General features: G+C 35.3%; 1 protein-coding gene and 1 long non-coding RNA gene across 3 annotated transcripts in view; one reads left to right on the top strand and one right to left on the bottom strand.

Moving 5' to 3' along the window:
- Positions 1-1,663: 1,663 nt before the first annotated feature.
- Positions 1,664-3,145, bottom strand: LOC141386646 (uncharacterized). Its single transcript, XM_073955563.1, has one exon. The coding sequence runs from the start codon at positions 3,143-3,145 to the stop codon at positions 1,664-1,666; it is 1,482 nt and encodes a 493-aa protein (XP_073811664.1).
- Positions 3,146-22,745: 19,600 nt separating this feature from the next.
- Positions 22,746-25,918, top strand: part of LOC141405345 (uncharacterized) — a 167,981-nt gene continuing 164,808 nt past the window's right edge. The window contains exons 1-2 of one of the 2 annotated variants that reach the window (XR_012413185.1): positions 22,746-22,901; positions 23,339-23,773. This is a non-coding gene — a long non-coding RNA (uncharacterized lncRNA). The remainder of the gene's footprint in view (positions 22,902-23,338; positions 23,774-25,918) is intronic. The other variant, XR_012413186.1, reaches the window with a different exon arrangement.

The raw sequence follows: 25,918 nt of genomic DNA, 5'->3' as shown, positions 1-25,918 counted from the left end.
GAACCGATTTCCATATAATTTGGCAAACTTTTTTCTAGACCAAATTCTGTCACACATTTGAAATTTCTTCATACCAAAAATCAGGCGTAAATATTTATGGGATCTATATCCAAATCTGAACCGATTTTTCCCAAGATAAATAGCGTTAGTCCTCTGGCAAAAAAAAAATATCTTCCTCAATTTTTATTTAAATCGGACCATAAATGCGACCTGTACTTTTATTACAAAAATTAATGGACAGACTGGCTGACATGCATAAATCGACACAGAAATTGATTCTATGTTCGCTTTCTTTTGCATGTTACATATAAACGCACACACCATAGTATGGTGTAGCGTATACAAATGTACATTTTTTTTTTTCCTTTATTTATTTATTCCACTTGGGAACATAGTGCTTCTACAAGATTATTCCAACCTATCCTATCATTACATATCATTTTTATATCATCATAAGATTTATTTATGGTTTTTAGTTCATTCAAAATAGTTCTTCGCCACGTCATTTTCGGTCGACCTGGCCTTCTGCTTCCTTGGGGATTCCATTCAAGAGCCATTCTTGGGATACTCTCCTCGTTCTTTCTGAGGGTATGGCCAATCCAATTCCATTTTCGTCTGCATATTTGTCGCGCCATCGGTTCTTGTCTAGTTATCCTGAGCAGGTCCTCGTTTGATATGGTCTTTGGCCAAAATATTCTGCATATTATTCGTAGACATTTGTTCACAAATACTTGTATCCGCTGGTTTATGTTGTTGTTCATAAGCCACGTTTCGCTTCCATACAAGAGGGTAGATTTCACACAGGAGTTGAAAATTCGAAGTTTCGTGTTTTTTGAGATTTGCGTTGAGCGCCAGGTTTTGCTCAGGCGTCCGAATGCAGATCTTGCCTTGTTTAGTCTGTTGCAGACATCGTCTTCTACTCCATTTGTTACTGACATTATACAGCCCAAACAGCAGAAGCTTTCCACGTATCTTACATTTTTATTACAAATTTTGAACGGTGCATCTGTGCTGTAGTTAATTCTCATCGCAAGAGTCTTTTCTATGTTGATTCCAAGACCTGCTTTCGCTGCCAGTGCGACTAATTCGTCCAGTTTTCCTTGCATATCATGGAAATTATGCGAAAGTAGGCATATGTCGTCCGCAAAATCCAAATCTTCCAGTCTTTTTTTGAAACTCCAGACGATACCGCGTTTTTTCTTTTCTAACTTTAGCATAATTTCGTCCAATACCACCGCGAATAACAATGGAGATAGTGGGCATCCTTGTTTTACGCCAGCATTTGTGGTAAAGGGTTCACTCTTTAAGCCCTTGTGACGTACATGTAAATATGCGTTGGAATACATTGCCTCTATTATTGATATAATCTTTTCTGGCACCCCTTTAGTTTTTAGTGCATTCCATATGGCACTACGGGAGATTGTGTCAAAGGCTTTTCTAAAGTCTATGAACACTAGGTACAATGGCGTTCGGAACTCAATGGACTGTTCGATAATTATTCTTAAAGTGTTAGTTTGGTCCAGGCAGTTTCTATGTGGAGGGAATCCAGCTTACTCATCTCTTAAAAGTTTTTCGATGGGATCTAATCTATTGTTTATGACCAGTGCTAAAATCTTATATATGGTGTTAAGGAGAGTTATACCTCTCCAATTGTCGCAATTGGTCAGATCATTTTTTTCGGCAGTTTTATTATCGCACCTTCGGTCCATGAGATTGGGAGACTTTCGTTTGTCCATGCAGCTTGAAGATGGGGATGTAAAATTGCTGCTGCTGCTGCTGGGTTTGTTTGTAGCAGTTCTGGAGGAATTCCGTCCTCTCCAGGTGCCTTGTTCCTTTTTAGTTTGACAATAGAGTGTATCACCTCTTCAATGCTTGGAGTTTCGGTTGATATGCCAGAGTTAGGAGCGGTTTCTATTTGGCTTTGTTCAATATTTTCTTGTGACTCTGGTGTATCCACATTACTTACACGTATAAAGTGCTCGCGCCATCTTTTTGTTTGGCCTTCGACGCATGTGATTAGATTGCCGCCGTCATCTTTAACTATTGCTGTACGGGATGTATAAGTGTTCGCCAAACGCCCAATGAGTTGGTGTAATGATCGCATGTTGTTAGAGCCTGCAGCGGCTTCTGCATCTTCCGCAAGGTTTTTAAAATATTTTCTTTTGTCTCTCCTGGCTGAGGTTTTGACTGCTTTGGCAACGTTTTTATATTGTGTTGATAATGACGGGTTGTGTAATTTCTTTTCCTTAAGCGAGTTTCTCTCTTTGATAAGTTGCCATGTCTCGTTTGTTATCCAGATCTTTCGTTTTTCTTTTTGTTTTATTCCGATTTCTTCATCGGTTATATCCTTTAAGGTTTTGTGGGCGTCTTCCCATGACCTCGGGTTTGGTGTGATGCTTTCTCTTAACAGATTTGCTACTCTATTTCTTTTTGGTATATCCCTTAGTTGTTCTACATCTAATCGTTTGTTCTTTTTTTCAGTTACTTTTCGGTAGTTCTTTTTTAGTTTTAGTCTAACTGTTGCCACCACAAGTTCATGGTCACTATCTATATCTGCGCCGCTTTTTGAGCGCACGTCATTTAAGGACCCTCTCCATTTTCTTCGGATACAAATATGATCTATTTGATTTTTTGTACTACCATTCGGAGATGTCCATGTGTACTTATGAATTTCTTTATGTGGAAATAATGAACCTCCAATCACCATGTCGAATGTTTGGCAGAATTCTATCAATCTTTCTCCATTGTCGTTTTTTATGCCCATTCCGTGTTTGCCCATAATATGAGATAGGCCTGTATTGTCGCTACCGATTTTAGCATTAAAATCACCCATCAATATAAGAATATCGCGGTTTGGAACATTCCGTATTGTTGCGGTTAGTTGGTCATAAAAGTCATTTTTCAGAGTGGGTTCAGCATCTTCCGTTGGGGCGTAGCATTGTATTATGTGTAGACACTTTCTTATTTTTGTAAAAAATCTTGCTGTTATGATGCGTTCTGAAATTGGTTTCCACTCTTTTAGAGATTGCTTCATGTCTTTCGATATTATGAAGCCAACGCCATGTTCGCTCCTCTCTTTCTTGCCACTGTGCAATATCAGATTTCCATTTGCTGATGTTGTTTCATCTTTTCCACACCATCGCATCTCGCTGATTCCCAAGATGACTAGATTTAATTTTTGGAATTGGTCTTCTAATTGAGCCAATCTTGAGGTTTCTCGAAGCGTTTTAACATTCCATTGTCCAATTCTAATCCTTGTTCGTGGTCCAAAAGTCGTCAACGGGTTGGGGGGATTATAGTTCGTTTTCATTTTTGTATTAGTTTCTGTAATCGATTTTGTTTAAGACGTGCGGCTGATTGGGCCACAGCGTCCGATCCTAGCGTTAGGATTGCCAACAAACCCTCTAGGCAGGGTCGCCTTCTCACTCTAGCTATCAACAAACGGTTGTCTGTTCGATATTACCAGGGAATACTTGATATAAAATCGGAAGTAGTGAGCTGCTTGGAAAATTCGACAAATGAGTCATCTCTGGACACTCCCAAGTGAGTGACGATCAGAGACTTTCCGTACCGGAGTACACATCTGCGAAGATCCCCATTCCCCACAAATGTACATTACCCCATATCCAATTCTGTTAAAAGCATATTTTTTAAACATCGGCCTCTTGTTAATCCCCTTACACACCAAACACACCACTGCATTGATATTGACATTAAGATTGTACTAGGGGACTTAAATTATCTTTGGTCCAAGTTCGTGCAGATAGATACCCCAGTGCATCTCTTAGGGGAAGCATAGATGAGTGCTACAGTTTCCGGTTAGTTATACACCATGTCGATATATTGGGTTGCCGTTCATTAAATAAACAGCGTAAGGACATAGATAGCAAATTTCGTATTCGTACACTTCGAAACACCATATATTTAGGCTATTTCAGGATTTTTAAAGCAAAATACCACTAATTTGTGTTCTTTTCGTCTTTTGCAATGCCTTTGCTGTAGAAAAATTACGATATTTCTATTATAAAATTTGCATTGGAAATATTTAAAAAAAAATTAATAGATATGATTATCTATGGAAATTTATTCCAAATTTTGGATGAAAATAGCTAATAGCAGTCCTTCTGCAACAATATTCTTGGTCTCATATTAAAATAAATGTTGCCAGCTGTTGGAATTGCAACGAAACGTAATCCGGGCTAAGGTAAAGTACAGACATTTTTGTTTTATGCGTCGTAAAAATAGCAAATTTCGTTCTATATTTGATGTAAAATTTATTGCAATTTAGGAATACAGTTTCGAAAATCATGTTATGTCAAGACATATCGGAAACTACTTTCTGGGTGGTGCGCAGGAAAACTCTCGAACGGATCAACCGATTCGGTCCAAAATTTGGCTTTCGTACTATTTTGCCCAAACTTAGTTTAAGTTCGAAGATGGGTTATATCGATCCACTCCTTCCGGTAACTCCCCTACAAAAGCTTGAAATTGTTTGGAAAAATTTTACGCACTATAACTCCTGAAAGAAGTAACCGATTTGGTCCATACTTTGCACATCGTTAAATTTCTACTAGACTTAGATGAGGTTCCAATATCGAATCAATCGGTCCACTCCTTCAGGTACCTCCCACACAAAACTTCGGAAAAGTTCAGTTTAGGATCTGTTCTAGAATAGCTTTAATATTTGTTGTAACATATTGTATTCACTGCCCCCCATACGACGGTACAAGTTTAATCAGGGGCAAATCCATACTTCCTGAGAAAATAGCCTGAAAGTTGCAAAAAAAAACCTGTGTCACCGTGTGTAAGGGTTGGAGCGCAAGATAACTCTCGAACGGATCAAACGATTCGGTCAACAATTTAGCTTTCGTAATATTTTGTCCAAATTTAGTTTAAGTACGAAGATAAGCAATATCGGTTCACTCCTTCAGGTACCTCCCCACAAAAGTTCAAAAATGTTCGGAAAAATTGTGTGAGCGATAACTCTAGAAAGGAGTGATCGATTTGGTCCATATTTTAAATATACTATTATATCTACCAGATATAGATCAGGTTCGAATATGGGCTATATTTGTCCACTCCTTCAGGTACCTCCAACACAAAATTTCGGATAAGTTCACTTTAGGACCTGATCTCGAATCACTTTGGATAAGTTCACTTTAAGACCTGATCTCGAATCACTTTGATTTCTGTTGAAGCAACTTGCATTCGCTGCGTAAATTACAACGGTAAAAGTTTTTTCAGGGGCATGTCCATACTTCTTGAGAAGACAGCCGGAAAGGTGTAAAAAACCCACTATTGCACCATATGTAGTGGTTGGAGAGCACGATAACTCTCGAACTGATCAACCGATTTTGTCCAAAATTTTGTCTTCGTCATATTTTGTCCAAACTTAGTTTCAGTTCGAAGATGAGCCATATTTGTCTACACCTTCTGGTACCTCCCCCAATATTTAAAAATGTCACTCAAATGGTATGCACGATATCTCTTGAACGGGGCAACCAATTTGGTCCAAATTTTTGATCTCCTAATATTTTGTCAAAATTTAGTCCATAATGGACTATTTCGGTCCATACCTTTAAGTACCTCCTCCGCAACATTTTTGAACTTTAATCATAATCCAAATTTTTGTCGGTAAGTTAAAATTTCCAAAAAGGGCTACAAAATTCTGAAAAGACCCTAAATACATTCGATCAGTGCTTAGATGAAAGTTTCAATTCACATTTGCTGGGGTATATCTCTGTCGGCAAAGCCGACTAATACTTTTTTACTTGTTTTAGGTCACTCTAATGTGTGTACATACATATCTGTATTAATCTCAAAACACTGTTTATCACAATTGCACCAGACGAAACAGCATCGGCAATATGGTTTGCAACTAAATTTTATTTTTGCACTGAAGATTTTTAATAATTTTCAAAGGATAACAACAAACAACACATTTGGAAAATTATAAAAAAAAACGTGCTGCTAAGCATATTGCATATTTTTAGTTTTGATTTATAGTTTTTGCAATATTGCAAAGCAATATAAACGTAAAATAAATTTTTATCTTCAGAAATAACATTGCCACCACATTATGCTTCGCCTTGGAAACAAGTTCCCTTATTAAATTTTATTTTTTTTTAATTTTTTATATCTTTTTTATGTATCCAACATAAAGCACTTTCTTAAATATATTTTTTGACGGTGGTATACATGTTCTAAGTCTGATGCGCAGTAAATTTACCCAAATTCCGATGCACCCGGTATCCACCCAGCCAACCAATCATAACGAGATCAGTTCGAAATTCGGACGCTACTTCCGATGCCGGATCCAAAACAGAAAAGAGCACTGAAATTGTTCCGAAACTCTGATGCCTCCGGTTTCGGTTCTGTAAGAACTCTATATTTGGTGGTTGACATGTTTTTGGACCGAAACTTCGGAAGGAAATCTAATGTTTCTTCCGGCATTTTGTTCCGAATTCGGTCAAAAATGGGAAGATAGGCCTCGGGAATTCGGAAAGCATTTTTTCATTCCTGTCATATGAAAATTAAAAAGTAAAAAAGCTTTTTTACCTACGCTTTTTTTTATTTATACACCACGAAGAAAAACCCCACTCAGAGACATTTTTGTAATACTATTTATGAAAAATTCTAAGTGCAAATGTTCTAATGATTTTTACTGTTGTTATCATTTTGTGGTTAATAGTAGAACAATGTGAACGGATGTTGAGGCTATCAACTCTAGCATGAAATATTATATATTGAATTTATATTTAAAAATTTTATATGCGAATTTTATAACACATCACTTTAATTTCGATATCAAACAAACAAAAAGTTCCTTAGAAAATCGATTAGATATCAGACCGAATTCGGAACGAAGATTCTTACAATTTTTCCGACATTTTTCAGAGGCTTTGGACATCTAAAATTTGGTTTCCTGGGCTGTATTGTTTTCTTCGGTAGAAGCAAACACTTCTGGTCATACTATAGTTTCTTAATGGAGGCCTCTGGTATCCAAATTTGGATTTTGTACGAAATGTATCATTTGGCATTTGCAAACATTTTCCTGATTAGTGGTATTTTGAAGATTTTCGTCATCATTTTAAAATCGATTTTAATCAATTTTACGAAGCAGATGCATGTCATTGAGCTTTTGAAATACGATATGTTTTTAGAAAACTGTAATAAATAGCGTAATCACAATTAATGAGCTCCCATATTTCATCCCAATTTATTTGCACCACAACTCTGGTATGCAAGATTATACTAATCAATTTTGTATTGTCAATTTAAACTCGCTCGCCAAATATTATTTTCCTCACCATGACAATGGCAACACAAACACACTTAAGACATTTGTGTACTTAACCATCGCTTAGGTGTAATAAAGAGTGGCATTTATTTTCCACAAGCAATTTGTAAATATTTCACATCCTGACAAAACTTTGACCAAACTAGTTTAGGATAACAAAGGTCAGGCAAAGAGCATCACTATATACATACACATACATTTTGGGATAATCTTATAGCGTAGTACACCACAGCAAGGCTATTGGGCACAATTAGTAAACCACAAAACCAACCTCTATCACAGAACTTTAGGCACCATGGATACATGTATACTGCATTAGTTAGGAATTCATTTAAACCCATTTTCAGATTTATGGAGATATTGCCTGTTGCCGACATGCAATTAGTGTGGTTTAGAATGCCCAATATCTTCATACAAGACAATTGTAATTATTGCGGTTGGGTATCAATACCAATGTTAGTAATTGTTGCTCTGAATGCGCTGTGTCTTAAAGGAAACAGCACCTTTGCTGGCTTGTGCTTACACCTCAAAATCCCCAAATTTCGCACGAAACGCAATGACACTGTTGCAGACAAAAGAAATAGTAAAAAATTAAAGTTCCTCATAATGAAAAATAATATCCCAGCTAACATTTTGTTCCGAATTCTTTGCGAATTCGGCCAGAATCTCTGCACAAGTTGCAGATTCTGATGCCGAATTCTTTCCGAATTCGGTACAAAAGTTGTATGGTCGTGTCCATCGAAATCGGAAAGAATTTTCTAAGAAAATTCTAACAAAATATTAGAGTTTCGCAACGAATTCGGAACAAAATGTTAGCTGGGATATTATTTTTCATTATGAGGAATTCGGAAAAAAATTCTGGAAAATTCGGTGGAAAATTTAGATTTTTTGAAGAAAATCGGTCCGAATTCGGAAAGAAATTCTTGAAAAATTCGAAGAAAAGATTAGATTTTCTGGAAAAAATCTGATGAAATTCTTGGCCGCTGACGCATTTGATATTGACACACAACACAGAACAAATCCCCAACTCAGAAACAATTCTCTTTTAATTCCCTATTTATGGATGATTCTAATTTCAAACGTCCTAATGATTTTCCCTCTTGTTATCATTTTGTGATTAATAGTAGAAGAATGTACACGAGTATGTTACAGCTATCAACACTAGCTTGAATTATTATATGTTGCATTTATATTAAAACATTTCAAAAACTGTATATGCGAATTTTATAAAAAAATCACTTTGTTTTTCGACAACAATCGAACAAAAAGATTCCTTAGAAAATCGATTAGAAATCGGAACGAATTCGGAACGAGATTCTTAAGGTTCTTCAGAAAATGTGCAGAGATTCTCAAAAAAAAAAATTTTGGAAAATCGGTACAATTTCTAGAAAAATATTAGAGAAATCGACAAATATCTAAAAAAATATTCAGACAAGTGAAAAAGTATCAGTCGGCTTTGCCGACAGAGATATACCCTCAGCCTGTGCAAATTGAAAGTTTTTTTCACAAAAAACTTATGTATTTTACACCCTTCGGGCTGTTTTCTCAAGAAGTATGGACTTGCCCCTGAAATAACTTTTACCATCGTAATTGAGGCAGCGAATGTAAGTTGCTTCAACAAAAATCAAAGTGATTCAATAGCAGGTCTTAAAGTGAACTTATCCAAAATTTTGTGTGGGAGGTACGGGATGGAGTGGACAAATATAGTCCATATTCGAACCTGATCTATATCTGGTAGATATTATGAGAATGTGTAAAGTATGGACCAAATCGGTCACTCCCATCAAGAGTTATCGTGCGCACAATTGTTCCGAATATTTTTGAACTTTTTTGGGGTAGGTACCTGAAGGAGTGGACCGATATGGCTTATCTACGAACTTAAACTAAGTTGTTTCCAAATTTTGGCCGGAATCGGCATTTCTGTTCGAGAATTATCTTGCGCTTCCACCCATAAACATGGTGTCATAGGGTTTGTTTTTCAACTTTCAGGCTATTTTTCAGGAAGTATGGACTTGCCCCTGAGGAAACTTGTACCTTCGTATAGGGGACAGTGAATACAAGATGTTACAACAAAAACCAAGGCGATTCGTGAGAAGGTCCTAAACTGAACTTTTCCGAAATTTTGTGTGGGAGGTACTCGAAGGAGTTTACCGATTGAGTCCATATTGCAACCTCATCTAAGTCTGGTAGAAATTTCATAATGTGCAAAGTAATGACCAAATCGGTAACTTCCTTCAAGAGTTATCGTACGCACAAATTTTCCGAACATTTTCGAACTTTTGTGGGGGAGGTACCGGAAGGAGTGGACCGATATAATCCATCTTTGAACTTGAACTAAGTTTGGACAAAATATTACGAAAGCCACATTTTGGACCGAATCGGCAGATCCGTTCGAGGGTTATCTTGCGCTCCAACCATTACACACGGTGTCATAGGGCTTTTTGTAACTTTCAGGCTATTTCCTCAGGAAGTATGGACTTGCCCCTAATGAAACTTACAGCGTCGTATAGAGGACAGCGAATACAACTTGCGTAAACAAAAATCAAAGCGATTCGAGACCAGGTCCTAAATTGAACTTTTCCGAAATTTTGTGTGGGAGGTACCCGAAGGAGTGGACCGATTGAGTCCATATTGAAACCTCATCTAAGTTTGGTAGAAATTACACGATGCGCAAAGTATGGACCAAATCGGTTACTCCCTACAAGAGTTATCGTGCGCACAAGTTTTGCGACAATTTTTCAACATTTGTGGTTGAGGTACCTGAAGGAGTGGACCTATATGGCCCATCTTCGAACTTAAATCGAATCTGGACAAAATAATTCGATACCCAAAATTTGAACCGAATCGATTGATCCGTTCGAGAGTTATCGTGCGCACCAGCCAGCCAGACAGACGGACAGACAGACAGACGGACGGACATTGCTAAATGTACTCAAAATTGTCTGAAACGGATATCGTACAAACATACTTGGGGTCTAAAACCATTATTTCGATGAGGCACATTTTAGGTCGTATCAAAGTGTAAATACCCTCTTTAGCCTAAAGGCTAAGGGTATAAAAATTTCGGAAAAAAATCGGAAATCAGAGCCCTCGGAAAAAATTGTTAGCTGGGATGTACATCGAAACACCAACACAATAGTGAAACAAAAACTGAAATAATTGCACTAACATTGAAAATACTTTCTAAAAAATCGAATGTAAACGTTCGAATTACCGCTATTATTAATACGCCTATGTCTAATATAATTACAATATGTGATGGTTATACTTAATTAAAAGCAGATAACAAAACTTGGGGTGCGTGACATGTATATCATAGGTATAGTTTTAATCCTTCTTTAGATATATTGTGTGTAATTTTTGAGCTATGGAAAATTATTCATATTCTGACACGTGATAGAAAAATCTTAAATACCAAATTTTAAATTATTCGGTCAGCACTGTTACATGGGAGTTATACCACATGGCTAGCCGATAGCCGTAGTCGCTAGTGCTTTTAGCTATAAGTTATTATAATTTTTAATTATAATAAATATTTAAATAAATAAACAAAATAAATAAAAATACCACATGGGAGCTTTTAACCACTGGAAACCATAAATGCCACAGGACATCCAAAAATTTAGCCAAAATCCTCAAAATACCTAAAATAGGAAGTACCTTTAAATGGAGGCTAAAACAAAACGTGGACCTATGTTGACAATTTTAGCCAAAATCCTCAAAATACCTAATATTCGGAGGTACTGTCATATGTGGGCTATATCAATCAATACATTGACCTATGTTGATAACTTTTGGTGAAGATGTTTTGTGATTACTGGGAACCCCAAATATCAAATTCCATGTAGTTTGTTGAGATGATGTTGCAAAAATCCTCAAAATACGTAAATTTTTGAAAAAATCTTTTTGCAAAATAATATAATTTACTTGTGAACAGTTTCGTCCGATCATTTTTTACCACTTTCGATGTTGATAATTACGGCAAGAGTGCATCAATCGAATTAAATCTTTATATGTAGATAAAGAATCAGCTTATAGCACTATGAATAACTGGTTTAATAAATTCAATCGTGGCTGACACTCCATAAAAACCGTTGTCGTGAGGGTCGTTCAAAACCAGAAAAAAACAAGTAAGGAGAAGATCAAAGTCAGGCGGAGCCGACCAAACTGTACCCTGCACCACTGCAAATATGTATACTAGGGTTATGACTGTTTTACAATGTCCTGTATCATATCATAGCATAATGAGTTTGTACATAAGATTACATAAAATCTTAATTATTATTTTTATTTTTCACAATTTTTGACAATTTTTTGAAATCACTGTAAGGAGATATTTAACTGAAAACAAGGCATAGGGGCACACAACATAACCAAAATGACATTACCGTTTGTTTCGCACTAATTTTATGAACGCATTATAACATCTATATCATTATATATTATACTAGCTGAACCCGGTGCGCTTTGCTGCCCCGACTACATATATAGCGTGTTTGGTGCATCAAATGCGGAAAATCGGCCGAAAATATATATGGGAGCTACATCTAAATCTGAACCGATTTCGATATAACTCGGCACATTTATGTCTAGACCAAATTCCGTTACACATTCCAAATTTCAGTGAATTTGGACATATATAGTGTGTTTGGTGCATCAAATACATGAAATCGGCAAAAAATATATATAGGAGCTCTATCCAAATCTGAACCGATTTCAAAACAAATTGGCACATACACTCCACGTCAGTAGAATAGAACACCTAAATTTTTATTAATATTAGCTTATTTATCCCGAAGCGAATGAATCTACGTTTTTAGTCTTGTAGGGATTTAAAGTCTATGATGTTCCGTATCAAAAACGGTAAATATTATGTTTCTAGCTCTTCGCGAAATGATTTTCTGATCAATTTTCAGATAGGGCTACGAAAAACAAGCATTTATTTTTGGTCATCAGGATAGAACAGTCACTTAAATTTCGCGAATTTTTGAGATATTAACGCCGAATTTTCTTTCAGTCAATAAGGCAAGGCCTTTTAATCATTTTCTCCAAAGAAAACCTATAAATTATTCCGCGGACCCCGAAATAAGAGCGTAAAAGGGTTTAAATTGACAGATAATTGAAACATATCGGAATATCAATAGGTGTAGCGTGTTTATGTCATATTTCTTCACAATAAGATAGAATATAACACAGACAACCTCGACGGGTACAATCGAGTGCTTCGGATGCTGCTAACATGGAACATTCTCAAAATAATTATGAAAAACTTCAAAATTTATTATAAAGACCTTGATGTTTTGTTCAATAAAATGATTTTTCCGCGAACAAGTCTGCCGTTTAAAGGTTTGGAAATATGCTCCGCATTTAAAGGGAGCTAATCTGATGTTAAAACAACCGCTATTTTATACACTGAGGGAAATTTTAGTATTTTTTAAAAGCAACATACGGAACCTAAAATCTCAATTTCCATGATTGTGTTTTCCCGCGAAAACGGGGCTTTACATATGAGAGTTCAATTAAAAAAATTACTAAATCGTAAAATCCGGTGTGGAGAGCATAACCTGGTCCATTTATATTGGAACATAACACTGTTGAAAACAGTCGCGGACACAGAAATAAGAACACATATAAAATTCAAAGTCCAAAGGGTGTGTTCAATTTGAAAAATGTGCTAAAATTTCCCTCAGTGTATAAAATAGCGGTTGTTTTAACATCAGATTAGCTCCCTTTAAATGCGGAGCATATTTCCAAACCTTTAAACGGCAGACTTGTTCGCGGAAAAATCATTTTATTGAACAAAACATCAAGGTCTTTATAAGAAATGTTGACGTTTTTCATAATTATTTTGAAAATGTTCCATGTTAGCAGCATCCGAAGCACTTGATTGTACCCGTCGAAGTTGTCTGTGTTATATTCTATCTTATTGTGAAGAAATATGACATAAACACGCTACACCTATTGATATTCCGAGATGTTTCAATTATCTGTCAATTTAAACCCTTTAACGCTGTTATTTCGCGGTCCGCGGAATAATTTATAGGTTTTCTTTGGCGAAAATGATTAAAAGGCCTTAGCTTTTCGACTGAAAGAAAATTCGGTGTTAATATCTCAAAAAATCGCGAAAATTAAGTGACTGTTCTATCCTGATGACCAAAAATAAATGCTTATTTTTCATAGTACTATCGGAAAATTGATCAGAAAATCAATTCGCGAAGAGCTAAAAACATAATTTTTTCTGTGTTTGATACGGAACATCGTAGACTTTAAATCTGTATAAGACTAGAAACGTAGATTCTTTGGTTTTAGGATAAATAATCTAACATTAACAAAAATTTATGTGTTCTATTCTACTGACGTGGAGTGTATATTTCTAGGCCAATATCCATCACACATTCTAAATTTCAGCGAATTTGGACATATATAGCGTGCTTGGTGCATAAAATAAGGAAATCGGCCGAAAATATATGTAGATGGGAGCTATATCCAAATCTGAACCAAACTCGATATAATTTGGCACATTTATTTCTAAAACAAATTCCGCCACACAATCCAAATTTCATTGAAATTGGACATGAATAGCATGTTTGGTACATAAAATAAGGAAATCGGCCGAAAATATATGTATGTGGGAGCTTTATCCAAATCTGAACCGATTTGAATATAATGTAGTAAATTTATTTCTACATCAAATTCCGTCACACATACAAAATTTGGAGATTGTATCTGTAATAGTTCTAAAGATATTTGCATACAAAATCTAAATTTTTTGGAGGTACCTCCGGTTTTGATGCTATATCTCCAGATCAACGCGAAATTTCAAAAAATGATATAGCCTATTTTCATTCCAGGCCATGTAGCAATGTACCCTAAACATTTCAGTAAGATCTGTTCAGCGGTTTTCGAGTCTATAAGGCACAAACAAACAAACAAACAGACAAACAAATTTCAATTTTATATATATAGATAACTTTATTTCATATATAATAAGAAATAAAAGTGGTTTGTGCGGGACTTTTTTAAATTTAAATGGAATAAAAGTTATTTTCGTCATTTATAGGCAAAAAGTCATTCATTCGTGCAACAGGAAATAATTTTTTGAGATTTTGTCTTTCATTTCATAAAAGTTTTCCACAAAAAGATTAAAGTGGTTTGTTCGGAACCTTTTTGTATAATATAATGGACTGATGTTATTTTATGCATTAATAGGCAAAAGTTCATTCATTCTCACTACAGGAAATCATTTTTGTGAAAAAATTTCAACAAGTCATAACTCTAATGTATAGAACATGGAAAGAGACACTATGCAATTTCTCTTCAGTAATGAAAGTACTTATCTCCACCTTCACTTCATGGCTTATTTGGAGGATAAACAATAGATTTATTGGACGCCTTTCATGTTTCCGGTATATATATCGCTTTTTGAGTTAGTTAAATGTGAAAGAAGATGCACATACACATGTAATCGGACCGATTTATATCTTAAAAACTTAAATATCTCTTATTATATATTTAAAAAATTTTAATAGGTCAGTATTGCTATAGACCGCTTGCTCTCTGCCCGAATTTTATAATAAAACTAGCAGACCCCGGTCCGCGTTGCTGGCCCGTCGTAATGAGTTTTAATGACAACTTTTTATCGACTTTATGCTTGACAATCCAAAAATAGGTATTTTCTACCTCACTTCTTTGGTCCATTGTCAAACCGAGAAGGATTTTAAATTTATCAACAGATTTTGTCTGTAACCTTTCTTTTCTGTTACGGACTTTGTCGGATTTTTCGCCAATTTGTGCCTTTAAGGATTTAATATCGTCCATGTCCCTGTCTTTATCCCAATTATAAAAGTTAAAAAATGGTTAAATCGAATTCTCCCGCTTATTTAGACTTATATGCTTTAGCTTTTCATGGCTGATGGACCGTTGAACCTCACCATTTAAGTACACCATTCAAGTACATATATAGTTTTTCTTGAGCGGGGGCGCAACCACCGTTGTCTCTAAAACTAATTTGCAACCTGATGCACTCTTTTGGCAAATATAGCGATTATAAAATAATAGGCCCCGAAATTCGTCTAAAAATATATAGCATTTCGGACCACGGGACATTCCTGAACATTTTCTGAAAATTAGGTTCAGTAGTTTTGGAAAAATAATATTTTGAAATGAGTCGGCGTGGTCATCAGATATAACATATTAAAAAAGTGGGCCTGGTCCGGTATTTTTGCTCCAAATATGTACCTAGGGTGCACGCAACTTCATTGCCTACCAAAATGTATGCTGAAACCGATATAATCATGAGTGTGGCTTATACATATAGCGTTTAACAGAAAGGCATGGGAAAGGTGCCCCACCTCTTCATTTAGAAAATATACATAACAACGGCAAACATTGAGCTTTTGCTACAAATTTTATGGAAATCCCTTCAGTAGTATTGGAGTTATGACATATTAAAAAACAGGCGTGGTCGTGCCTATAGGCCCCAAAGAAGTACCTAGATTGTAGATTAAACCGTAAATTTTTATTCCGATACATATGTATGTACATAATTTTTGCAAATATAACGTTTTTTTAAATATCGCATAAGGGAGGTACCCCGCCCCCTAGGGAATTCAATAAAATATGTAACCTGTTTTCGGGGGCGTGGTAAACATTTCTTTCCAAAAAACCTAAGTTGCGTTATGACAGCATTTGATTTTTATTCATAAAGGTAAGGCGTTTTTTTAAATATGCCTCTTCAAAATTCAAGAAAATATGCCTGTAGATTCCCTGACATTTTCAGGAAAATCGGTTCAGTAGTTTTGTAGATGTAACATATTTTAAAAAGTGGGTATGGTCAAGTCTTTGGTTCCTAAAAAAGTAGGTAAGATCGGAGACACAACCACAATTGTCTCGCAAATTAACTTCCAAATAGAAACATTCGTAATTATTGTAAATATAACATTTTTAAAAAGTAGTGTATAGGGGAAGTAGCCCGCCCTTTCCGAAATTCAACTGAATTTGTAGCCTATTTTTAGCGGGGGTCATCTCTGTACATTCCCTGGCAATTTCAGTTCTTGTAGAAATGATAAAAATTTAAAATTGAAAAACCTGGGCGTAAAAGTGGGCATGGTCAAATTTTCTTTGCATAAAATTCCAAGTTGAAAATAGGTCCAGCCATTCTCAACTGATGCCATTACCAACGAACGATAGTTGATTTTATTTATAAAAATTTAAAAGTTTAGACAAATCGCGATTTTCGTGAAAATCCCTTCAGTAGTTTTGTAGATATAACCTAATTAGAAAGTGAGCGTGGTCGGATCTTAAGTCCCAAAATAAGTACGTAAGGTTTGAGACACAATCGCCATTGACTCGCAAATAAATCCCCAAACCGATACATTCGATTTGTTGCAAATATTGCATTTTTACCCGATCCGAAAATCAAAAAATATGTAGCCTATTTTTATCGGGGACCAACCGTGTACATTCGCTGAAAGTTTTAGGAAAATCGATTCAGTAGTTTCGTAGATATAACATATTTAAAAAAGTTGGCGTTGTCCAGTTTTAATGCCCCAAATAAGCACGTAAGGTCGGAAACACAATCGCCATTGACTCGGAAATTAATTTTCAAAGCGATACATTTGTAATTGTTGCAAATATTGCATTTTTACAAAAATAGGGCATAGGGAGGTATCCCGCCCGATCCGAAATTCAACCAAATATGTAGCCTATTTCAACCGGGGGCCATCACTCTACGTTCCCTGAAAATTTCAGGAAAATCTATTGTGTAGTTTCGTAGATATAACATATTTATAAAAGTGGGCGGAAAAGAGGGCGTGGCCAATTTTTTTTTGCATAAAAACCCAAACTGGACTATGACTAACATTTCCACAAAAAATTATCCAAATCGCTCCAGCCGTTTTCAACTGATTCAATTACCAACAAACGACAATTAAGTGTTATATAAAGATATTTATGGGAGCTATATATAACTCTGAATCGATTAAAATCAAATTTTGTTACCTTATCTTTTGTCACAATTATGTCACACATTCCAATTTTAATCAAAATTGGAGATACCCACACTGCGTTATCGGTGCATCAAATATATAAAATCGGGCGAAAATGTATTGGAGCTCTATCGAAATCAGAATCGATTTCAACATAACTTGGCAAACTTATTTCAAGACTTAATTCGTTCACACGTTTCTAGATTCATGAAAATCGGACAGAATTTGCGTGTTTGGTGCAACAAATACCTCAAATCGGGTGAAAATATATATGAGAGCTATATCCGAATCTGAACCGATTAATAATTTGGCCAACGTATTTCCAGGCCGAATCCCGTCAAACATTTCAAATTTCATCAAAATCGGACATATGTAGCGTGATTGGAGCACCAAACACATAAAATCGGGCGGAAATATATATATCCAAATCTGAACCGATTTCAATATAATTTGGCGAACTAATTTCTAGACCTTCAGACGTTTCAAACTTCATCGAAATCGGACAGCGTTTGCGTACTTTGTAGTTGGATGGGATAACAACAATATTGACTGAACCTTAAGAATGGGGAATGCAACACAAAAGCAACAACGGAATATTCCCAATAGAAAGTGTCTTCGAGGCAACATTGATGAATCGTGCACGACATACCCAATTCGTTCACGACTCTTTGCAGACAGCCCTTTGGGATTGTTGACGACATTTTCACACAAGTGTCCGCCTATTCATGCACGACAACTTGGGCGACAGGGTAAGCGAAGTTGTCGTCGGTGACAATGTACATGACACTGTCTTGCAGATAGTCGTTGATGACAGTTTTAAAGACAATGTCTTGCAAATTGTCACCTATTCGTCATAAAAGTGATAATAAATTTAAAAGTTCGCTTTTTTGAAAAATTTCTTGGGTTCTTTGCCAAGACACACTGCAAGACATTGTCATTCAACTTGTCGTTCATGACAATTTCGGAAATTTCGTTAACGAATCGTGCACGAATATGTCTTCGAAGACTCGATTTTCTAAGGGGTTATTAAGTAGTCTTATCGATTTTAATTAACTGAACTTTTCACTTAAATTTTTTGAAAAATTTGCGTTTGTTGTCCTAACAGGATTGCCATCTCCTACCATTTTTCCCATGCTCTAGGGGAAATATCATAATACCCTTAAATCAAAAATTTGCCCTTATATAAAATTTTAAATTGCTAAATATTCGCTCGGATAGTGGTTTAGTATCAACCTTTCTTATGTTTGCCGAATAATAAAAAAGTTAAACAACCGAATATTGGTAAAACAATAAATCCTGGTGTAAACCTCTTGAGACCATCGGCACATTGTGGTTAAAAATAATGCTTATAGGAACTCCAAGAGCTTGTTGGGGCTCTTATTTCCGATATACGCTCTAGATTCGTTCGCAGAAAAGGTTTTGAAAAGAATTTGAAAAACCATACACAGGCCAAGAAACAATTATCATACCAAAAAGAGGATAATGAATGAAAATTCAATGTTTATACGGTTTAAACGACCACATATGAGTTTTTTGGTTTTTTTAATAAATTATGTTAAAAATAAGATTTAATAACAAAAATATAAAAAAACCTTATTTAGCCTTATGACTTCATTTTACCCAAGGTCTAGTATAAGGTCGGCCAATAAGCCCAGCTGACTATTATGTTTGATGTCAAAAACATTATTGTGATTTAAAATACAAAGGAACTAAAATCATAATAATGTAAAATCTATTATGTTTGTTGTCAAATGTTGTTAACAGAACTCTGAATGGCCAACTGTATAAACTGTGATTTTACCCAATATTGGTTGAAACAATGGTTTCTTGGCCGGGGTGTTGTTTGAGTTGGTAACTGTATAACTTTTCAAATTGTTTTCAAAACTTCTTCTGCGAACTGATAAAGGACGTATTTCGGAAATAAGAGCTTCAACTAATTCTTGGAAGTTCCTATTCGCATTATATTTAAAGTTTACCCAACGTTTTTAGTTTACCCAACGTGCCGAGGGCCTCAAGGGGTTTAAACCAGGATGTATTATGTTTACCAATAGTCGGTTGTTTAACTATTTCAGTATTCGGCAATCATAAGAACGGTTGATACTTAACCATTTTCCGAATGAATATTTTACAATTTAAATTTTTATACCCTCAGCATTTATGCTTACACTTTCGTACGTACAAAATGTGCCTCATTGAAAAAATGGTTTTAGACCCCAAGTATAATAGGACGAAATGTGTTTCAGAGTTGACGGAGTTGATTTAGCCATGTCCGTCTGTCTGTCTGGCTTGAGCGCACGATAACTCTCGACCGGATCAACCGATTATGCCCAAAGCTTGGCTTTCGTAACATTTTGTCCAAACTTAGTTTAAGTTCGAAGACGGGTTATATCGGTCCACTCCTTCCGGTACCTCCCCCACAAAAGTTCGAAAATGTTCGGAAAATTTGTGCGCACGACAACTTTTGAAGGGAGTAACCGATTTGGTCCATACTTTGCAGATCGTGAGACTTAAATGTGGTTCCAATATGGACTCAATCGGTCTACTCCTTCAGGTGCCTCCCATACAAAATTTCAGAAAAAGTTATGTTTAGGGCCTGCTATCGACTCGCTTTGATTTTTGTTGTAACAACTTGTATTCACTGCCCTCCATACGACAGTACAAATTTCATCAGGGGCAAGTCCATACTTTCTGAGAAAATAGTTTGAAAGGTACAAAAACCCCTATGACACAGTGTGTAGTGGTTGGGGCGCAACATAACTCTCGAACGGATCTGCCGATAGGGTCCACAACTAGGCCTTCGTAATATTTTACCTAAACTTAGTTTATGTTCTAAGATAAGCCACATCGGTTCACTCTTTACCTCTCCCACAAAAGTTAAATAATGTTCGGAAAATTTTATATTTTTATATTTAAGACATGCTCTCAAATAACTTTGATTTTTGTTGAAGCATCTTGCATTCGCTGCCTCAATTACGACTGTAAAAATTTTTTTCAGGGGAAAGTCCACACTTCTTGAGAAAGCAGCCCGAAAGGTGTAAAACCCCCCTATGGCACTATATGAAATTGTGGGAGAGCCCGATAACTCTCGAACTGATCAACCGATTTGGCCCAAAATTAGGCCTTCGTCATATTTTGTCCAAACTTAGTTTCAGCTCGAAGATGGGCAATACCAGTTCAAAACTTCCGGTACTTCCTTTTAATATGTAAAATGTCACTAAAATGTTATGCACGATAACCCATAACCAACTTGGTCCAAACTTTGGATCTCCTAATATTTCGTCCAAATTTAGTTTAACTTCTAAAAATGCCCATATCGGTCATCTCCTTAGGGTAACTCCCCCACAAAAGTTCAACATTTGTGTCTAAATGCAGTTTGGGTCTGTTCGAAAATGGAAATGTATACCGATGCTTTCCGATGTGGTCCAGTTTACAGCAATATTATGTTCTCCGTGGACAAGTCCATGCTTCCTGACATAGTGGTCCAAATGTAATACGATATCTATCGAAAAAATAGGACTAACAAAATAAGATCCACTTAGATTATGAACTATGTCGGTCCATTCCTTAAAGTACCTCCTCCGCAACACTTTTGAACTGATCCTACCCCACATTTTTGTCGGCAAGTTCAAAAGTCCAAAAAGGTTCACAAACTTCTGAAAAGACCCTAAATAAATTCGACCTGTCCGTAGATGAAAGTTTCAATTTACATAGGCTGAGGGTATATCTCTGCCGGCAAAGCCGTCTGATACTTTGTTACTTGTTATATAAGGGAAACATTTTGATTTGAGGGTATTATGATATTTGCCCCAGACCATAGGAAAAGTGGTAGGAGATGGCAACCTTTTTTAGGATAACAAATGCAATTTTTTCAAAAATACACTAACATGCCCCAAAACAAAAAAATTAAGTCAAAAGTACAGCTAATTAAAACCGATAAGAGTACAATTTTCAATAATATTCCTTTGTTGGTTTTGTTTTGCACTCCCCATTCTCAAGGATCAGTCAATATTGCTGCTGTTGAAAGCTCTCTGTACATAACAAAGAACAACTGGACACAAAATATTACATTTTAAAAAATTGTAACGGATCCAAAAATTTGAATTAATGCGAAATCCTGGATTTGTTGCTTTTGATATGCGCAACACTGTATGTACATATATCCCGGAATTATGGGTCTATCTCGCTTACTATTGTAAGTTACATATAAATGCACAAAGGCATAATACCTCTTACCACAGTGGTGTAGGGTATAATACTTTATAGAGTATCCTAAGAATATTTCGATGTATTACAAACGGAACGACAAATTTTAATTATACCCTCCGTATTATGGTGGAGGGTATAAAAACATTTACTTGATATACTGTATCTGTTTTGACCATCGCAATACTTACTTCTGCATCTCATAGTGTGTGGTTGCTATAGTAACATACATATGTACATATGTAAGTAAGTAATAACAGTGATTTACCTATGCCTTACCATACTCTGTTAGTAACATTCTGTTAAGAAAAGCAACAATTGTAATGAATAAATCATGTTTTCGGAGTTCGGAGAATAACAACCTCTGGTTTTAATTGAATGCTTTTGGTTGACGAGGGTTGATTCGGAAGTGGTTAAAAGAGAGAAAAGACGAAATCAAGACGGGAAAATTCCAATTAGAAATGTAGTATGTAGTTGTTTGTGGATTGTTTATGTTTGAACAATAACATTTTCAACACTATGGACAGTAATGTATGTTGATGACACATCCACCCAAACCTTGTTAACTAACCTTCATTGCGTCACACTCATTTGTGGAAATACAGATTCATTGCTTAGGTTGCAAGAGAAGTAACTGAGCAATTTAGTGACTCTGTGTTTACTAAAATTTGTGCTCTCATTGATTCAAGTAATTCGAGTGTCATGTTGCTTGTTTATGTTTTTAATTGTGGTCTAGTGTTGGGGAGGTGGTGCTGTATGGGGTGTGGTGGATTGCTGCCACACAGACATAAATGTATATCGTTACCCAAAAAGAGAATAAAGTTTGTGTGCTTTATATGCGTTCTAAGGTGCGTTGAATGAAATTCAGCTTACGAGTGGTCTTGGGGTGATAGTGGTGTTTTCATCATGTTTTTTGTTTTCTTCGTTTTGGGTGGGTGTCGGGCTATTGACTCTCATACACATTCGCTTGTGTGTGCGGGAATATTATCATCGTACATATAAGGGCATGGCGGGTGGCTTTTTGTTTGTTGTATTATTAATCACTCTCTGAGCTTTACTTTTGTACGCTTGCCCAGTTACTTCTGCGGGGGATTTTTGGAAAACTCTACACTTGGGTTTTGGGTGGTTGAGCGAAAAATCTCTCTCATATTTTGTGCCTCTTCGGTTAGTATTCTCTACAAAGTGTCATTTTGCCTTTCATACAGCGTATCCAGTGGCTTAGGGTTTGTGATAATAATGGTGAGTTTAATGAAAACAGTTTTGCGAGTTACGTTTGGCGAGTTATACCTAAAATACGCGTAAATTAACGGAAAATGAACAACTGAAAAGAAAAAAATAAATATATTTTTTTTTTGTGTAATAAGAGATTGAATTTTCTGAGAGTTTTATGGTATGACAATTATTGAACAAGTGTGAGTGAAAAATCAAATAAAAAGAAATGTCTACTTAATATTGGAAAAGTTACATATTATTTCCCAAGAAGTGAAAATTGCAAAAATAAGCAGCCATTGTATTTATATATGTGTGTTTGTGAATGATGTTAGCATTTGTTGTTTGTTTTGTGGTGCACTTCAGCGTTGAAAACTTTTACTGTGTTTTTGTGATTTTTGTTTTTTTTCTGTTTTGTTTTCCTCTGTGGAAAACAATTTTGTTTAGTGCTCTTCACAAAACAAAAGCAACAGCAAAAGTGTTTTTGTTTCAGCGTTCTTGTTGTTTTATGTTTTTACTCCCAAACGTATTTGCTGTGGAAACAAACATCAACAGCTACAGTGAAACGAAAAAATGTTATTTGATTTGAAATTCATGCGGAGAGCAGAATGTTTAATTGAAATTCATTTATTCTTTCCAGAAATGCGAAATCTACCGTTTTGTAATTTTTGTGCTTAGTCAACAATGCTGTCTGCTATGAAGTAAAAAGAACAAAAATAACAACAAAGCTCAGTTTTCCCTGGTGTCTGTATTGGTGTGTGAAAATCCATACAAATTTTCCAAAATGTATTCCAGTGCTGAATGAAAACAAAACAAAAATTTGATGCTGAAGTAGCAACAACAGCACTTTTTGATATCTGATTGTATATTCTAAAGTGAGTGGTATTAATACGAATAATTAACATTGTGTCTGTGTTTGCGTGTATAAAGGAAGAAAATCTTGAAAATTATTAAAGTAAAAAAGAAAGTTAAACATGTTCTGCGCAATTTGAATGGAAGTTTCTGCTTAAACATTTCACAACATATCTTCCCATTTGATAACAATAAGTGGATTAGGATATAACACAATTTCAAGGTAAGTTTGAGATAATCTTTTGAATTATTAGGTTAATGTGTGCATAAAATAAAATTAAACATTAAAGATATACCTATCTTCAATGTTTCGTCCTACGTAGAGATAATTTTCAATTATTTTGATTTTAAGGTACTATTTATTTAATAAAGCATCTTAATGAAGAAGATTGTGCGAGATATGAAGAGAATACACTACTAATCGTATTTATATTGATAATTAACAATTAAAAAAGCTTCCGTCGGCTTTGACGACGAAAAAACAGCTTATAAAAATCACATATCAACTATTAATCGACGCTATTATTTGAAGCCATTCTTAAAGAGTACGGAACGAAGTAATCACTAATAATTTTATTTCAGAGAAATTTAACCTATTAGGAGTAGATGTGAACACATTTCAAGGTGATCTTGACCAACTTTAAATGGAAGGTACTTACACCTGGGAAGTTTTTGCGGATTCTAAAACTACGATGTTCATTGATGAGAAAAATCAAAAAACAAAAAAACTGGAGCGCTTTTTAAATAAATCGCGATCAAAGTTCACATTTGTATTTTTTTTAAGTTTTCAAGATTTTGCTGGGAAACCGCAAACCTATCAAAATGGCACTTAAGAAAATGTTATAGCAGAGAAAATTCTCTACAAGATTGTCCTTTATTATGTTTTCGTAGGTTTTACCATTTTTGAGATATAGAAGTTCAAATTTTGACAACTTACAGTCATCTCCTTATAAAACAAAGCCATGACAGCATTTTCCCAACTTAAACTTATATGTCTAAGAAGTGGTATATCCTAGAAAAAAATATTATCAATTACCAATCTTATAGAGAATTTTCACAGCTATAAGATTTTCTCTAGTCCCATATCGATAAGACTTAGCGTTTTCAAGCAAATCGTGAAATACTAACAATAAACAAGTAAAAAAGCATTAAGTTCGGCAGGGCCGAACTTTTCATACCCTCCACCATAAAATATTCATTCCTGTCCCCAACTTTAAGTGAGTACGTTAAAATGTCAGATAATGTACACATATGGCCAAAATAATAAGTACATCATAGTTTATGTTTGATTGTGTGCTCCACAATCAGTTTTTTCTCAAAAAAGATGTGAACTGTTTTACATTTCGAAACTTCTATTCGTAATCAATGATGCAAAAAGCATAAAAACGCAAAAAATTGGTAATATTTTGTTTTTGTACCACTTTTTTCTAAAAGTTCAAAATTTTGTTGGCCAAAAAAATAAGTACATTTTGGATTTTTTATTATTTACCAATAACCGAGTAAATTTTAATAAAGGTTGGTTAGTAATTTAGCTGTGCTAATAATATTAGACAAAAATAAAATAAAAATTAATTAGTGGATGGGACGAAATGAGCACTATTACACTGGAGAGGGGAGATTGGCGTCAAAATTAAGAAATGAGGGAAAAAATTTTCGATAATAGCCAAATCCCTGGAAAAGCCGTTGGGTTTCTTCTAAAACACATTGAAACCAAAATGAAACTGAAGAAATACGGTGTAGGCCTAAAAATGCAACAATAAACAGTCGATAGACCCATTGTTGCTCTCGCTTTAGAGACCTATTAAACCCATCTTGGGTAATTACTGTTGGCATAGGTAATGTTATATTCACCCGAATAGCTCGGAGAATACTAGGGGCTACCAAATTACCAGAATAATTAACAAAAGGCGTTCAAATGTTTCGGAAAAAAATTTTGTTGACGAGGTCTTCCTTAGCTAACAATGATATGGGTTGGTCGGGAAAAACTTACATGGACAAAATTGGCGAAATTTTCTCTAGAGCATTGAAATAAATATGAATAAAATAAATTTATTCGGTAACAATTACGGCAAGATGAATTTCAATCTCAAGGGAGAGGAATTTCATACAATAGTTACAAAAACCAATTAAACACGGAGGTAGCCACCTAATGGTGTGAGACTGATTATTTTTTCCTGGTATGGTCTTTATCCAATATATGACATTACAGATCCTGGGATCCATTTTCAATACAAAATCATATTGGTCAACACATTGTTGCTACTAACAGAAAAAAATTAGTTTTTTATATGGATTTTTCAACAGAATTACGGTCCAAAAAATGCATACCTATATGTCAAGGATGGGTTCCAGGACAATATAATGAAGT

Source organism: Musca autumnalis, unplaced genomic scaffold, assembly GCF_047663935.1.
Source record: "Musca autumnalis isolate F117 unplaced genomic scaffold, ASM4766393v1 scaffold_5, whole genome shotgun sequence".
Lineage (NCBI taxonomy): Eukaryota > Metazoa > Arthropoda > Insecta > Diptera > Muscidae > Musca > Musca autumnalis.
Note: the sequence above shows the minus strand (reverse complement) of the source record. Positions and strands in the feature narration are given on the sequence as shown.